This window comes from Entelurus aequoreus, linkage group LG26 (assembly GCF_033978785.1).
Source record: "Entelurus aequoreus isolate RoL-2023_Sb linkage group LG26, RoL_Eaeq_v1.1, whole genome shotgun sequence".
NCBI classification, from domain to species: Eukaryota; Metazoa; Chordata; class Actinopteri; order Syngnathiformes; family Syngnathidae; genus Entelurus; species Entelurus aequoreus.
In genome coordinates, this window is record NC_084756.1 from 15,625,833 (window position 1) to 15,641,761 (window position 15,929).

General features: G+C 38.7%; 1 protein-coding gene across 1 annotated transcript in view; it reads left to right on the forward strand.

Moving 5' to 3' along the window:
* LOC133643563 (isoleucine--tRNA ligase, cytoplasmic-like) overlaps nucleotides 1-15,929 on the forward strand; it is a 144,789-nt gene that overhangs the window by 70,961 nt on the left and 57,899 nt on the right. Inside the window, exons 15-19 of the mRNA XM_062038213.1 lie at nucleotides 4,992-5,065; nucleotides 8,457-8,651; nucleotides 12,167-12,253; nucleotides 12,577-12,660; nucleotides 15,287-15,431. Of these exons, the coding sequence (XP_061894197.1) occupies nucleotides 4,992-5,065; nucleotides 8,457-8,651; nucleotides 12,167-12,253; nucleotides 12,577-12,660; nucleotides 15,287-15,431 (585 nt within the window). The remainder of the gene's footprint in view (nucleotides 1-4,991; nucleotides 5,066-8,456; nucleotides 8,652-12,166; nucleotides 12,254-12,576; nucleotides 12,661-15,286; nucleotides 15,432-15,929) is intronic.

A 15,929-nucleotide genomic window follows, 5' to 3' on the forward strand; every position in this document is an offset into this window, starting at 1 on the left:
TTGAGGGCCACATGGCAGTTATGGCTGCCATCAGAGGGCCGCTTGTAACAGTGAATAATGTATGAATTTGCCTCTGTAATTTATTATTAATTATATATATTGTTTTAAGTAGACTATAGATTTTACAGTAAAAATTTTACATTTACAAAATTTTAATGTAAAATATTTTGTTTTGTTTTTTACAACATTTTACGGTAAATGGAAAAACAGTACCTTCTGTTTTTCGTGTGGGGGGGGGGGGGGTTTACGGAAAAAGCTGGCAGCTTAGTTGCCAGAATTTTTGTGTTAAATTTACATTGGTTTTTACAACATTATATTGTGAATGGAAAAAAACAGTGTAAGTTCTTTTTTTTATTTTGGCAATTTAGCGGCCAGTTTTTCTACCGTAACAACAAATGTACCGTCTTTCCATTTACAGCAGGGGTGTCAAACTCATTTTAGATCGGGGGCCACATGGAGAAAAATCTACTCCCAAGTAGGCCGGTAAAGTCCCGGCACGATAACTTAAAAATAAAGACAACTTCAGATTGTTTTCTTTGTTTAAAAATAGAACAAGCACATTATGAAATTGTGCAAAATGTTTAATATTGTTTTTTTTTTTTTATACTTACATGTTGCGGTTAATAGTACTCTCTTTATTTGTCGTTATTTATATTTTCTGAATAAATTGTGATAATGTTCATCAGTCAACTCATTGGTGTTAATTTTCAATCTATCAAGATAAAAAAAAATTATCTCCATCAAATTACAGCATATAATTTAATTAATTTGAATATTTTCCTTTACTGATGTACTAACATCATGTGGTTTATTTTGGACATATGTAGCATAATCTACAAATCTACATCCAGTGGACACATTTAGAACAGATGTTTCTTTCATTCAAATATTTCAGGTAAATTTTTATACACAGCAAACTCATCCCGCGGGCCGCATAAAACCTGTTCGCAGGCCTGATCCTGCCCTCTGGCCGTACGTTTGACACCCCTGATTGTATACAGTGATACACCGTTAAAAACAACCGTATATTTTACAGTCAAAAACTGGCAGCTTAGTCAAAAGAATTTTAACGCAAAAAACAGTAGTAGTTTTTTTCAATGTACACTAATATGCTGTAAAGAACATCGTAAAATTGATATTCATTTTTATTAATTTGATGGGTAGTTTGCTGTAAAGTTAAGTATTTTTATTTAGACAAAAACATGTTTGGAAAGTGATATTATACTGTAATATTTGTTGCAATATTGGATACTATTAAAGTTTAAAAGGTATGCAATTTCAAGCAGTACATAGTTTTTCTGTCAAAATGAAAATAATAAATTACATTTAGTGAGAAAATATTAAGTACTTTATTGACACATATCATTTCCAGGTGTTTGCGGGCCGGATAAAATGATGTTGCGGGCCAGAGCTGGCCCCCGGGCCTGGAGTTTGACACCTGTGTTCTAACTAAAGAGCTTCTTACTTTCCACTTTTACATGCATTCCAAATAATTATTATTCAAGTTTTAAAAAAATGACTTTTTTAATTTTGAAAATCCAATTATCACTGTTTGCAAATAAGGCCTGTTCTTTTTAATGCCTAAGGCCAGTGATGTTGCACCGCAAGCATCCTGCGTTCCTGACGCATCAAAATCTGAAAGGACGCAGGAAAGTCACTCTCCACCCGTCCCACGGACACGCCTCATTTTTCTCTTGAAAAACAATACATTGTGGACAAATTGTGTAAACATTGGAACAAAAAAACGTTGCCGCCATCGATAAATTGCCATAGTCTTTGTGTGTGTTTGTTTTTCTTCGCCTCTTGCTTTCAAACATATTTAATAGCAGAATGAAATGAACGGAGTGAATCCTCTTGTACATCCAGTCTTTGTCCTGGTGGGCAAAGGTGGAACTGCTAATTTACCCACTCCAAATGCATTGTGTTGCCAAGTTTGCTTATTTAAGTGACTTTAGGCATGTTCAACAGTCCGGGGTCTCCATTGTGGTAATTTAGGCTTCATAATGCGCCACACATTTTCAATGGGAGACAGGTCTGGACTACAGGCAGGCCAGTCTAGTACTCGCACTCTTTTACTATGGAGCCACGTTGTAACACGTGGCTTGGCATTGTCTTGCTGAAATAAGCAGGGGCGTCCATGATAATGTTGCTTGGATGGCAACATTTGTTGCTCCAAAACTTTCAGCATTAATGGGGCCTTCACAGATGTGTAAGTTACCCATGCTTTGGGCACTAATACACCCCCATACCATCACAGATGCTGGCTTTTTGAACTTTGCGCCTATAACAATCCAGATGGTTCTTTTCCTCTTTGGTCCGGAGGACACAACGTCCACAGTTTCCAAAAACAATTTGAAATGTGGACTAGTCAGAGCACAGAACATTTTTCCACTTTGCATCAGTACATCTTAGATGAGCTCGGGCCCAGCGAAGCCGGCGACGTTTCTGGGTGTTGTTGATAAATTGCTTTCGCTTTGCATGGTAGAGTTTTAACTTGCACTTACAGATGTAGCGACGACCTGTAGTTACTGACAGTGGTTTTCTGAAGTGTTCCTGAGCCCATGTGGTGACGTCCTTGTTTGTGAATGACTGAGCATTTCATGGAAGCTGCTTTTATCCCCCAATCATGGCACCCACCTGTTCCCAATTAGCCTGTCCACCTGTGGGATGTTCCAAATAAGTGTTTGATGAGCATTCCTCAACTTTCTCAGTCTTTTTTGCCACTTGTGCCAAATTTGTTGTAAGAAATTGCAGGCATTGAATTCCAAATGAGCTAATATTTGCAAAAAATAACGTTTTCCAGTTCGAACGTTAAGTATTTTGTCTTTGCAGTCTATTCAATTGAGTATAGGTTGAAAAGGATTTGCAAATCATTGTATTTTGTTTTTATTTACGATTTACACAACGTACCAACTTCACTGGTTTTGGGGTTTGTACATCCACAGTCTTTGTGCTGGTGGGCGGACGTGGGACCACTAATGCATTGTGTTGCCAAGTCTGCTTAGTCTCAATGACTTTGTGCATTTTTTTCCCCAGTCGTTCGCAAACCTAGTGAGTCGTAGTTTGCGTAGATGGGTTTATGGCTCTTTGAAAAAAGCCATATATATAGTTATTTAGAAAAAAACTGTTAGATTGGATCATAATATTTCAGATGTACTCTATCCTACCAATATATGGTCAAGTGGTGGGAATTATTCTGACATTAGTTTGGCTTGTCATTTATTGTAAATATTCCAAAAGTGGTGCAATATTGGCATATTTGACAGTGATATCACTATTTTGAAACGTCCCTCATCTTAAAAAACTTTGGTACAATAAAACAATGCACAATGTACTATAAATAATCCCACACAAAACAGTTTAAGTTACTAACAATATCAAAAATAATACAATGTATATAGATACAAGTAGAATAAAAAAATAGAACATGTCTGTGCACAAATATGTGGGATTAGGCTAACACAGTTCCTCTCAAAAAGTGGGGGTTGTGGTGCGATGCCAGGGGACCCCGAGTTACATGCTTTATCCGTATCATACTTCAAACCCTGTTTCGAAAAGCTCTGCACTACAAAAATTACTCATTGTAGCCATTAATCCTAACTTCTTCAAATTGATAAAAAAATAAATAAAACAATCAGTCAGTTTTATTAAATTTTTGTTTTGTTGGTTAACGTGTTTTATGTATTGTGCTCCTGAGATAATGTTGCTGACACCTTTTATTGTGTTTATTGAATTTTATTTTTAAGTATCAAATGGTTCAAGTTTGTTCAAAAAAATCTTTATAGGTTAAATCAGTATTTATTTTATAGGTTAAATGAGGATGTATTTTTTTATTATAGGCACTTTAAATATTTTCTAAATCTTCTCAATAACCATTTCATAGACAAATGTTACTATTTATAGACAATTGGGATCGGGGGGGCAAAACACTTTCTTCTTTTTTTAGGAGGAGCTTACAGAAAATAATTGCGAAGCACTGGGCTAACAGGAAATGTGTCATATAGTCCCAAAAGAGACAAGTTAATGAGCTAAAAATAGCCACTTAGGTAAAAATCATGCATTACACTGTGTAAAAATGTCACATTTTTCCTATGTTTTATGTTAACTGTACTTGTAATTTTACTGTCGCGTAGGCATAGTACAACAATAAAGGTATACGGGTATATATTTTTTACATTATGGTGGGTTGCCTGTCGGGCCTCTTAGGCTTGTTTTCATGGCGCTGGTTGCTCGTTTCTCTCGCGACATCTGGCAACCCAGGGTGCACGGACAGAGCCTTTTTTCGTCGCGACTCACTAGTGAGGAGCATTGCAAAGTTCTTGACCTTTCAATTACAATGGTAAAAAAACTAAAAAGAAATCAAAGTTTATTGAAAGTAATACTTGCATTATTATTATTGTTATTATTATATACTGTGATTGCGTTAGTGCTTCATTTGGTCTCGAAATAATGCTGACAATATTGTTTATTGACAATAATATTGTTTATCGACAAAAACTTCTGCTACAATATATCAAATATAATAATGTTTAGGGTACGTGCTAAAATTTAAAAAAATACTTGGAGGTGCAGTCACCATTTTTTATATACAAGATCCTGTTTTTTTTCGAGTAAGAAAGAAGAGTCCTATTTGTTTAATTTCAGATACATTTTGAAAATATTATATAAGTTCATTATAACCATGTCATACCGTACCACCATCAAAGGAGTTTAACACTTACAAATATAAGAAATGAAAATAAATAATTTTAATTGGGAACCTTTTGAATTTTCCAGGGACCCACTCAAATCACTACTAGTGGTGCCAGGCACTCACTACGTTGAAATCCTATCAACATCACAGCTCAAGATAAATAAACATTCCTTGTCTAATTATTTATTATTGTATTATGTTTTATTGTATTGTATTATAATTTAATTGTGTTATAACGATCATGCAGTTTTGTTTTGCAGCCTTTTTCAGTATTCCTTCTATTTCATTCTTTCATCAGATGGTGTGTGTCGGCTCCATTGCCGAACTGGAGGAGCTGACCGGCGTACTGGTAACTGATTTGCATCGGGAGAGGTGAGTCGTAAGTCAGGTCTGTACCGTATTTTCTGGACCATAGGGCGCACCGGATTATAAGGCGCACTGCCGATGAGTGGGTCTAGTCAGGTCTTTTTTCATACTAAAGGCGCACCGGATTCTAAGGCGCATTAAAGGGGTCATATCATGATTTTTTTCTAAATGGAAAACACTTCCTTGTGGTCTACATAACATGTAATGGTGGTTCTTTGGTCAAAATGTTGCATATATGATGTTTTACAGACCATCTTCAAGTAGCTTTCTGACAGTTGCTTCAGGATGCGCCGTTTTGTGGACGGTCTTATTTACGTGGCTCAACTTCGACAGCGTCTTCTCCCCGTCATCTTTGTTGTAGCGGTGTAGCGTGCAAGGACGGGAGTGGAAGAAGTGTCAAAAGATGGCGCTAACTGTTTTAATGACATTCAGACTTTATTTAAATCAACAACTGAGCAGCATCTCCTCATTCGTGGCTCACTAGTGCAACAACAACGCCGGAAATGTGTCCCGTGAAAAACCGTCCAACCGGAACTCTCTAATAATTAAAGTTCCTTGGGTGATTAATGTTAACCCACTACACTGGTAGTTCAATCAATCAATGTTTATTTATACAGCCCTAAATCACAAGTAGCTCAAAGGGCTGCACAAGCCACAACGACATCCGCGGTACAAAGCCCACATAAGGGCAAGGAAAACTCACCCCAGTGGGACGTCGGTGTGAATGACTATGAGAAACCTTGGAAAGGACCGAAAGCAATTGATGTTGAGTGGGTCTGACATAATAATGTGAAAGTCCAGTCAATAGTGGATCTAACATAGTGAAAGTCCAGTCCATAGTGGATCTAACATAATAGTGAGAGTCCAGTCCATAGTGGGGCCAGCAGGAAACCATCCCGAGCGGAGACGGGTCAGCAGCGCAGAGATGTCCCCAACCAATGCACAGGCGAGCGGTCCACCCCGGGTCCCGACTCTGGACAATCAGCACTTCATCCATTTCCACCGGACCTGTGCCCCCCCCTCCACAAGCGAGAAGGGGACAGAAGAGAAATGAAAAGAAACGGCAGATCAACTGGTCTAAAAAGGGGATCTTTTTAAAGGCTAGAGCAGGGGTCGGCAACCCAAAATGTTGAAAGAGCCATATTGGACCAAAAATACAAAAACAAATCTGTCTGGAGCCGCAACAAATTAGAAGCCATATTACATACAGATAGTGTGTCATGAGATATAAATTGAATTAAGATGACTTAAAGGAAACTAAATGACCTCAAATATACCTACAAATGAGGCATAATGCTGCAATGTGTACATATAGCTAGCCTAAATAGCATGTTAGCATCGATTAGCTTGCAGTCATGCAGTGACCAAATATGTCTGATTAGCACTCCACACAAGTCAATAACATCAACAAAACTCACCTTTGTGCACTCACGCACAACGTTAAAAGTGTGGTGGACAAAATGAGACAGAAAAAGTGGCATAAAACACGTCCTAGAAAGTCGGAGAAAGTTATACATGCAAACAAACTATACGGTGAGTTCAAGGACCGCCAAAATAAGTAGGACAAAACGGCGCTCGCCAAATACTCGAATCAGTGAAGCATGTTTAATATAAACAGTGTGCTTTACAACAATTAGGGAGGTTTGTGTCATGTTTGTCCTCATACAGAAACCATACTAAAACAAAAAAATAGATTTTTTTTCCCCTCATCTTTTTCCATTCTTCATACATTTTTGAAAAATCTCCAGAGAGCCACTAGGGCGGCGCTAAAGAGCCGCATGCGGCTCTAGAGCCGCGGGTTGCCGACCCCCGGGCTAGAGTATACAAATGAGTTTTTAGATGGGACTTAAATGCTTCTACTGAGGTAGCATCTCTAACTGTTACCGGGAGGGCATTCCATAGTACTGGAGCCCGAATAGAAAACGCTCTGTAGCCCACAGACTTTTTTTGGGCTCTGGGAATCACTAATAAGCCGGAGTCCTTTGAACGCAGATTTCTTGTCGGGACATATGGTACAATACAATCAGCAAGATAGGATGGAGCTAGACCGTGTAGTATTTTATACGTAAGAAGTAAAACCTTAAAGTCACATCTTAAGTGCACAGGAAGCCAGTGCATGTGAGCCAGTATAGGCGTAATATGATCAAACTTTCTTGTTCTTGTCAAAAGTCTAGCAGCCGCATTTTGTACCAACTGTAATCTTTTAATGCTAGACATAGGGAGACCAGAAAATAAAACGTTACAGTAATCGAGACGAGACTTAACGAACGCATGAATAATGATCTCAGCGTGGCTAGTGGACAAAATGGTACAAATTTTAGCGATATTACGGAGATGAAAGAAGGCCGTTTTAGTAACACTCTTAATGTGTGACTCAAACGAGAGAGTTTGGTCGAAGATAATACCCAGATTCTTTACCGAGTCGCCTTGTGTAATTTTTGGTTGTCAAATGTTAAGGTGGTATTATTAAATAAATGTCGGTGTCTAGCAGGACCGATAATCAGCATTTCCGTTTTCTTGGCGTTGAGTTGCAAAAAGTTAGCAGACATCCATTGTTTAATTTCATTAAGACACGCCTCCAGCTGACTACAATCCGGCTTGTTGGTCAGCTTTAGTAGTAGTTTTTAGCGCTTCCATTGCGAGATATAAGTTAGAACTTTACGCTACTTTATATTAGAAATGGCAACAGCAGAGGGTGAATGTCCCATAACAAGAAGGTAGTGGAAAAAGAAGAAGCTTATGACTACGGCATCGGCACGCACTACAATGGCGGACTTGCGCAAATTTTCAGGACTTATTCAGGTCTCAAATACACATCAGCAGGTACCAGAAGGTAAGAAATATTGCATTATATTGTGAAACAAAGCGCCAGATAATATGTCTGCTAATGGGTCTATATGCACACACCATAGTAATACTTGTATCTCTGACTACGGTAGCCGTAATGGGCCGACAATCCATCAAGCGGGTGTGGCTTCAAAGTCATACTACAACATTTTTGACAGATTTTTGAGTGCCGTGTATAGTAATGTTCTTTATTTTCAATGGAACATTAAAAGTTTTGGTGTTGTTTACTGGCGTCATATTGCAGTCTACACGTATCTCTTATGTGTGACTGCCATCTACTGGTCACACTTATCATTACACCATGTACCAAATAAAATTGCTTCGAGGTTGGTAAGCACTACCAGAATTATTCCGTACATTAGGCGCACCGAGTTATAAGGCACACTGTCGATTTTTGAGGATTTGAAAGGATTTTAAGTGCGCCTAACAGTCCAAAAAATACGGTAATGTACTTCACATTTGACAGAAATGTGTTAGAGAAGCCACTAAATGTATTCTAGTCTTTTTGCCCTAAATTTTAATGTCATGTCTCATGCACCCCTCCCTCCAGCATCGACCACCTGACCATTCCCTCGCGCTGTGGCAAAGGTGTCCTACGTAGGATCACCGAGGTGTTCGACTGCTGGTTCGAGAGTGGCAGCATGCCCTACGCCCAGGTCCACTATCCCTTTGAAAACAGGAGGGAGTTTGAGGACTCCTTTCCTGCAGATTTCATCGCTGAGGGCATTGACCAGACCAGAGGATGGTAAGATGGAAGAGAGGGTAGATGATGAATGGACACCATAACCTTTTTCAAGTAGCACACAACCAACCCATGAAAAAAAGACAAGAAACTTAATGACTAAAATGTAGGACTGATAAAAATGCACATCTGTATGGTCTTCTGGCCGTGCCACAAGTGCAAACTGTGACTTCAGTGTCACTGTTCAGGCAGGTGCGTCTTGAATATGTGATGATGCGGAAACTTCAGTGCATTATTGATAGGAAGCAGGACTAAAAGGACACGCAAGGAAAAACTGTTCATACAAGGTAGTTACATGTTCTATTACTGTCGTAATACAAAGTCAAGCAATCATTAAGCTCTAAAATAGACACCTTACTCCAAACAGCGGCTGGACACATGTTGCAGTTGAGTACCTCATGCATCTCACCTGGATAGTAGAAGGATAAGGACGTATTCTCACCATTTTTTTACGAGTTAGAATGCATTAAAAAAAAACATCTGTCACGTCCTTCATGATGATTGTGATCGATAGGCAAAATCCCCCCCACCCCCACCCCCCCCCCCCTGCCCCCCCCTTTACTTAATGGAAGTAAAGAATAAACTTTATTGTCATTGCACAAGCACAAATACATTTAATTTTTAGCATAAACCCATTAGAGCAGTGGTTCTTAACCTGGGTTCGATCAAACCCTAGGGGTTCGGTGAGTTGGCCTCAGGGGTTCGGCGGAGGTCAAAACACACCCCATCGGCGTATTACTGATACGGCAACAGCTGACTGGTTTGCAGGTGTGTAGTTTGTTGTGAGTTTATCCACTGTTTTGGTTTTGTTGTTTGAACAAGGTGATGTTCATGCACGGTTCATTTTATGCACCAGTGGAAAAACATGGTAACACTTTAGTATGGGGAACATTTTCACCATTAATTAGTTGCTTATTAACATGCAAATTAGTAACATATTGGCTCTTAACTAGTCATTATTAAGTACTTATTAATGCCTTATTCGGCATGGCCTTATTATAACCCTAACCCTCTAACCCTAACCCTGACCAAATAACTCTAAATTAAGTCTTTATTACTTAGAATATGTTCCCCTAGTGTCCAAATAACTCTAAATTAAGTCTTTGTTACTTAGAATATGTTCCCTATACTAAAGTGTTACCAAAAACATATAACTTTGTCTTGAATTTGAAAAAAAAAAAAAAAAAAAAAAAAAAGTTTCACTAAAGAAGGGTTCGGTGATTGCGCATATGAAACTGGTGGGGTTCGGTACCTCCAACAAGGTTAAGAACCACTGCATTAGAGACAACAAAGATTACTTTGGGACAAATTAAGGTCCAGAACCTTATATTTTTGAGCCTGAATATAAGGAGGATAAGCTACAAGTTTTAGAAGCTGTGTGCTAAACAGATCCGGCTGTAGCGAAACACTAAGCATATTGCAGCAGTATTGCTAAGTGCTAAACAAGAAATACAAACTACGAACATAATAAAACAATCACTTACTGTACAATGTCTGTTAAAGTGCAAACTGATGGGCTGTTCTAAGGCTGAACGATCATGGTAAAAACAATAATCACAATTATTTTTATCAATATTATAATCACGATTGATTACACGATTATTATTTGAAAACATGAGTATTTATTGTACCACCAAAACTTAACTTTAAATACTGTTTAAAAAAAAAAAGGATGTCAATTAGCAACAAATAAAACCACATCATGTAACATAATAATAGCAATGATAACAAATGTAAATAACAAAGCAATATAAAAAACAATAAAATTAACTTTTTCCGATATAGTTGTTTTTAATTCAGTTTTTTACCTTTTAGATTTATTTTAGCACCATAGAGTGTGTTTTTTGTGTAAAATGAAATTTAATAAAATGTTTGTTAATTAAATGCAAAACTCTTCACATTTACATGCTATTATTGGGAAGGGGGAAGTGGGCTGTTCTGCTGTTCTCAACTTGCCGAGTAAAGAGGCGACTCACTTGAGGCTGTTAAAAAAAATAAAATAAAAAAAATAAAGAGAGAGAGCTCGAGCTCCTCTTTGGACAATTTCATTGTGTAAATGTATCAATAACTCTCAATCCCAATACACCACCTCACTCACTACCATTAGCCCTCACTCACTACCAATAGCCCTCACCCACTACCACTAAACCCTCCAAATGAAGTAAAAAGGGGCGGGGCTTTGTAATCTTCCGTAGGAATTTGGACACCACTTGCTACGTCACTGCATAGTTTATGTTCGGGCACATAAGCGACTACATAGTTATGTTTGCACATTTGTCCCACCTAGAGTTGTACCGACAATATGTTGGTACCAAAATGTATATCGTTATGTATTTCAATACTTGTTGATACTTTTCAAAATAAAGGGGACCTTAAACAAATTAATTATTGGCTTCATTTTAACAGAACATTTATGATAAAACTTATGATTAAACATATGTTTCCTATTGCACCCAAATAATTGTATTGGGATTGAGCCTAATTGCTTTAAGTACATCATGCTTGTGATTTTTGAAAACTTTATTTTGATGCAGTCAGACCGCATAATTGTGAAGGGGGGAAGTGGGCTGTGCTGCTGTTCTCAACTTGCTGAGTAAAGAGGCGACTCACTTGAGGCTGTTAAAAAAGAAAAAAAAAGAGATAGAGCTCCTCTCAAGTTGCAACCATTGTTTGTACATTAATGTTACATCGATGATGTCGTTCACAACAACACAAGCAGATGGGATTTGTTGTGGGTGTATGATTGTTCTTGTTAACTTTAGCTATGTAGTTTAGATGCTGTTTTAAGTGGCCTGCTTGACATTGTTTAGTTCAGGACGGTGCGGTTCAGTTTCTTCTACTCTTAATGACAACATTTTACTCATATTTATGTCAATTTCCCCAATATTATTATACCTTTAACAGGGGATTCTGTTTTATTGGCCAATTATGTGACTCCACCTGCGGTAATGTGAACGCGAAATCCTATGACTTACTTTTTTGTTGAGTTTCGTGATTATTGATTAGGTATTCTAGCGCTGTGTCAAATAAAAAGTAGTAACCATGTGGAGATCCCAAACTTCTCATAAACATGCTTTTTCACTCAATCGCTCCTCACAAGCTTCGGAAATTGCATGCGAATTGCGCGCACCATAACTCCTTTTTTTTCCGATTATTGATTTCATAATAGTAAGAAGCCATAATCGAAATTCAAATTCAAATAATTGTCCAGCCCTAAGAAGTTCATATCTTGATATTTAAATGAACAATAAATCATAATCCTCTGCAAAAAAAAAAAAAAAAAAAAAAAGGTGGCTGCAAACAAGCATTTTTTCTTGTTGTTCTTGCCATCTCCGAGTTGATTGTCAAAGTTGACCAACTTCTTGATTTATGGCCAAATCCTTCTACTGTCCAGGTGAAAGGCAAGATTTATAATCTAGAATCAACTTTCACCAGTTTAAAGGCGATGCAGCAGCTCACCAGCTCAATATGTCAATTATGTCGCTACACTTTCAGATGCCTTTTGTGTTTCTCTGCAGGTTCTACACCCTACTGGTGCTCTCTACAGCCCTATTTGGCAAACCACCCTTCAAGAATGTCATCGTTAACGGCTTGGTGCTGGCCAGGTCAGTATTCAGGCTTGTTGAAAAGGCTTTCCCCTTCTGTGTTCATGCAAACTTTGTTATATTCTTGTACTTGTCATATGCCTGCGTAAGATAATGGCGGTATTTGTGCTGGTACAGTTTAGCCCTCAGAGTTGCTCCTCGGTAGAGCTTCTCCTCTTCTTCAGCCTTCGGCCCTAAAACGCAGCACAGCACTCACAGGCCTGCTGACCTGGAAGGCTTGGCTAATTTGAATACCAAGTGCACGTGTACTTAAGATGCATACTCATGCATGCATGCGTGTGTGTGTGTATGTGCATTAATGCCTTTGTCTTACCCCCTTGCAGCGATGGACAGAAGATGAGCAAGCGCAAGAAGAACTACCCGGACCCGGGCCTCATAGTGCAGAGCTATGGTGCCGATGCCCTCAGGTCAGCTCTGCGTCTGAGTGTGAGCCAGTGTGATTGTGCATTTCTGAAGCATGAAAGCCTGCGTGCCGGTGGCAGAGCTGTGTGTATGTGTGTGTGAACCTACCTTATGTCATTGGCTGGCACGGTTTTAAAAGAGCTACTGCTCCAAACTGTCGTAGTCCTACTGTACATACTGTGTTCACAACCTCACGCAAGCAGCACACGCATGCTCACATGCGCATTCTTACATGTGCCCCAAGCAGTAGAAGCGCCACGGCCATATGGCCGAATGAATAAAGCACCACACCGTTGCACCATATGCTCATATACACTAAAGAGTGAGTTTCAAAGATAAATATCACTGCATGTTTCTCTCTAATGCTGACATTTCCAATACCATATATGCTTTTTCCTCAACACTGTACTACTGTACATTCTTAAATGAGACACACAAAGCAGTAGTCATTTTGTGTGGTAAAAACACTACCCTAAATATTCTTGTCCTCATTTCAAATGCCAAAAAGGATTTGACCTCATCATGGCAATGTCTGCTTTGTAATTAACACTCGTTTGCCATTAAAGTTGCTTGTTACGCAGAAATTGCACTCCCTCAACTTTAGAATCCGTAAAAGCTCAGTTTCACAAAATGACTTTTCTAACTCAGCTTGTCTGTCATTGCATAACCAAACTATCCCTGCTTTTAAAGGCATTAATATGGCCCGTGAACATTTGCACAGTAAATATTCACGGGGCAACATTTAGCTTCAAGGCATATTGATAATCAACTTGAACGTGTTTGGCGGATCAATACAGCTCAATTATGTCCTGTAGGGTTTTCATAGTGTATTTACACTAGGAATGTTAAACTTCCTGAAGTTAGGCACGTATTTAAATTTTTTTAGCTTGCATAACCTACAAATGTGTACTTTATCTTACCTGTTTTACCATGAAGGCACAATATGTGCTGGGATTATATGTATATATGGTACATTAAGTGCAGCTGGGATAGGCTCCAGCACACACCGCGGCCGTGAGAGGGACAGGCTCCAGCACACACCGTGACCGTGAGAGGGACAAGTGGTAGAAAATGGATGGGTGGTTTTGTTAAGATGTCAACATAAAAACTCAACGTGATTTGCCCCTCTGTGGTAGCTATTAATGTACTCCTGCCACACACATGACATACTGTATGTTTAGAGTTGTAGACATGTGCTTGCCGAGCTTTACATTTTGCTTCCTGTTGGTTAAGTAGCTTCTTAACCAGTTTAAGACCAACCGTCTGATGCAGATCTGGGCAAATTAAGGCCCGGGGGCCGCATGCAGCCCATTAAGTGTTTCAATCTGGCCCGCCGGACATTACCCAAAATTTTTTTTAGATCTTTAAGATGGAAACTGTAGCTGCCATTATGATGTGCAGTGATGTATTCAAATGATCGTAAGTCTTGAACTATACAAAGTATTTCAATGGTTGGAATCTGTGCTTTTGCATGATATACTAGTTACTATGGTAATCTAATTAGTTACTATGGTAATCTAAGTCACAGCAGCTCAGACGAGGCACCAAGCAGTGTGGGTGGGGTGCGTTTCCACAGTGTTTCCAGAGTGGCCAGCCTGAAATGCGGGTGTCAGGGACAGACGCGGAAGGAGATTTTTAAAACAAAGCTTAGTGATATATCAGATATACCAAATTGTAGGTGTTTTTGTTTTTTTACCCTTCGCGTTCATATTTCGCTGTGTTTGTTGCATTTTTGTTGCGTTTCGCTTGATTGTATAATATGTCGATGAAGAGGAGGTGTGACCTTCATATGTTGTCAATATTCAGTGTCTCATCATTCATAGTTAATATGGTAAATCCGACATTCTTTATTTTCATGTACATTCTGGGTGTCTCATTCAGTAAAAAAAATTTAAAATTCCATTCCGTTTTTTAAGGCGTTCATCAGACATTATTGTGAGGTTTTGTATTAGTGTTCTTAAAAAAGATATGCCAGCCCCCAGACACATTTTTTTCTTTAAATGTGGCCCCCTAGTCAAAATAATTGCCCAGGCCTGCTCTAGTGCCATACTGTTCTAATCTGTTAATCAAGATATTTTAGTTAATTGTGTCAAATTAATTTGGTAAGTGTATAAACACTGCAGCTGCACACTGTTTACAATCAATTTCCTTCGTTACATCAATTAATGCCATCGATGTTGAGATGTTAGCTATGTACCGTATTGGTTGTCCACTTTTACTCGTGAATTCGTCCATTTTTTTGTCAAATAGTTTTTCAATGATGTACCCTGCCTTCCGCCCGGGTGCAGCTGGGACAGGCTACGGCATCCCCCCACGACCCTTAAAGGGACAAGCGGTAGAAAATGGATGGATGGATGGATGGATTTTAGAAAAATGTGGAAGTAAAGAAACATGTCTGTAGTTTATAAACTGGTGTTTGTCTCCTGTCTTGTAAATTGTTACTTCTACTTTTTTGATTTTGTTTGGGAATTTACCTGTTTGAAATTATAGGTTGCTGATGTAAGTTAATGGTTCTTAAATCTCCTTAATAACCTATTTTTAGACAGGAACAGGAAGTCCCTGTCAAGCTAATACAGACAAATGAGGCTCAGATGCATCAACACAATACTTAAATGTCTATTTTCTCTGCAGACTGTACCTTATCAACTCCCCAGTAGTGAGGGCGGAGAACTTGCGTTTCAAAGAGGACGGTGTTCGAGATGTGCTGAAGGATGTCTTCCTGCCGTGGTATAATGCCTACCGCTTCCTGGTGCAGAATGTGGAAAGGTTACAGAAAGTAGGTGCACTTAATGAACACCACAAAATGTCACTTCTTCTCTGTCATTCCTTTTATTAACCGTCCCTTCTTTAAAAGACTGAGACATGTTTGATGGCGTAGCAATTTCATATTAACAAATCCATTGCTCATCAGTACAGAACACTAATTCCCTTTGATTAATAGCGTGAAATAATGCTGTAAAAAGGCACAGTAATTAGTCCCTGTGGTGTTGTTTAGGTGGGAAGTGTGCATTTGGTTGAGGCTTTAATACTGTAGTAAAAAAAGAAAGATATCTTCTGAGAAAATATTGCATTAGTAAGCTAGCTGTATGATCTTCACACTGAAGATCCAATTACCGTATTTTCCGGACTATAAGGCGCACTTAAAATAATTTTTTTCCCTCAAAACTCGACAGTGTGCCTTATAACCCGGTGCGCCTAATGTACAGAATTCTGCTTTTACTTACCGACCTCGAAGCAATTTTTTTTGGTACACGGTGAAATGATAAGTGTGACC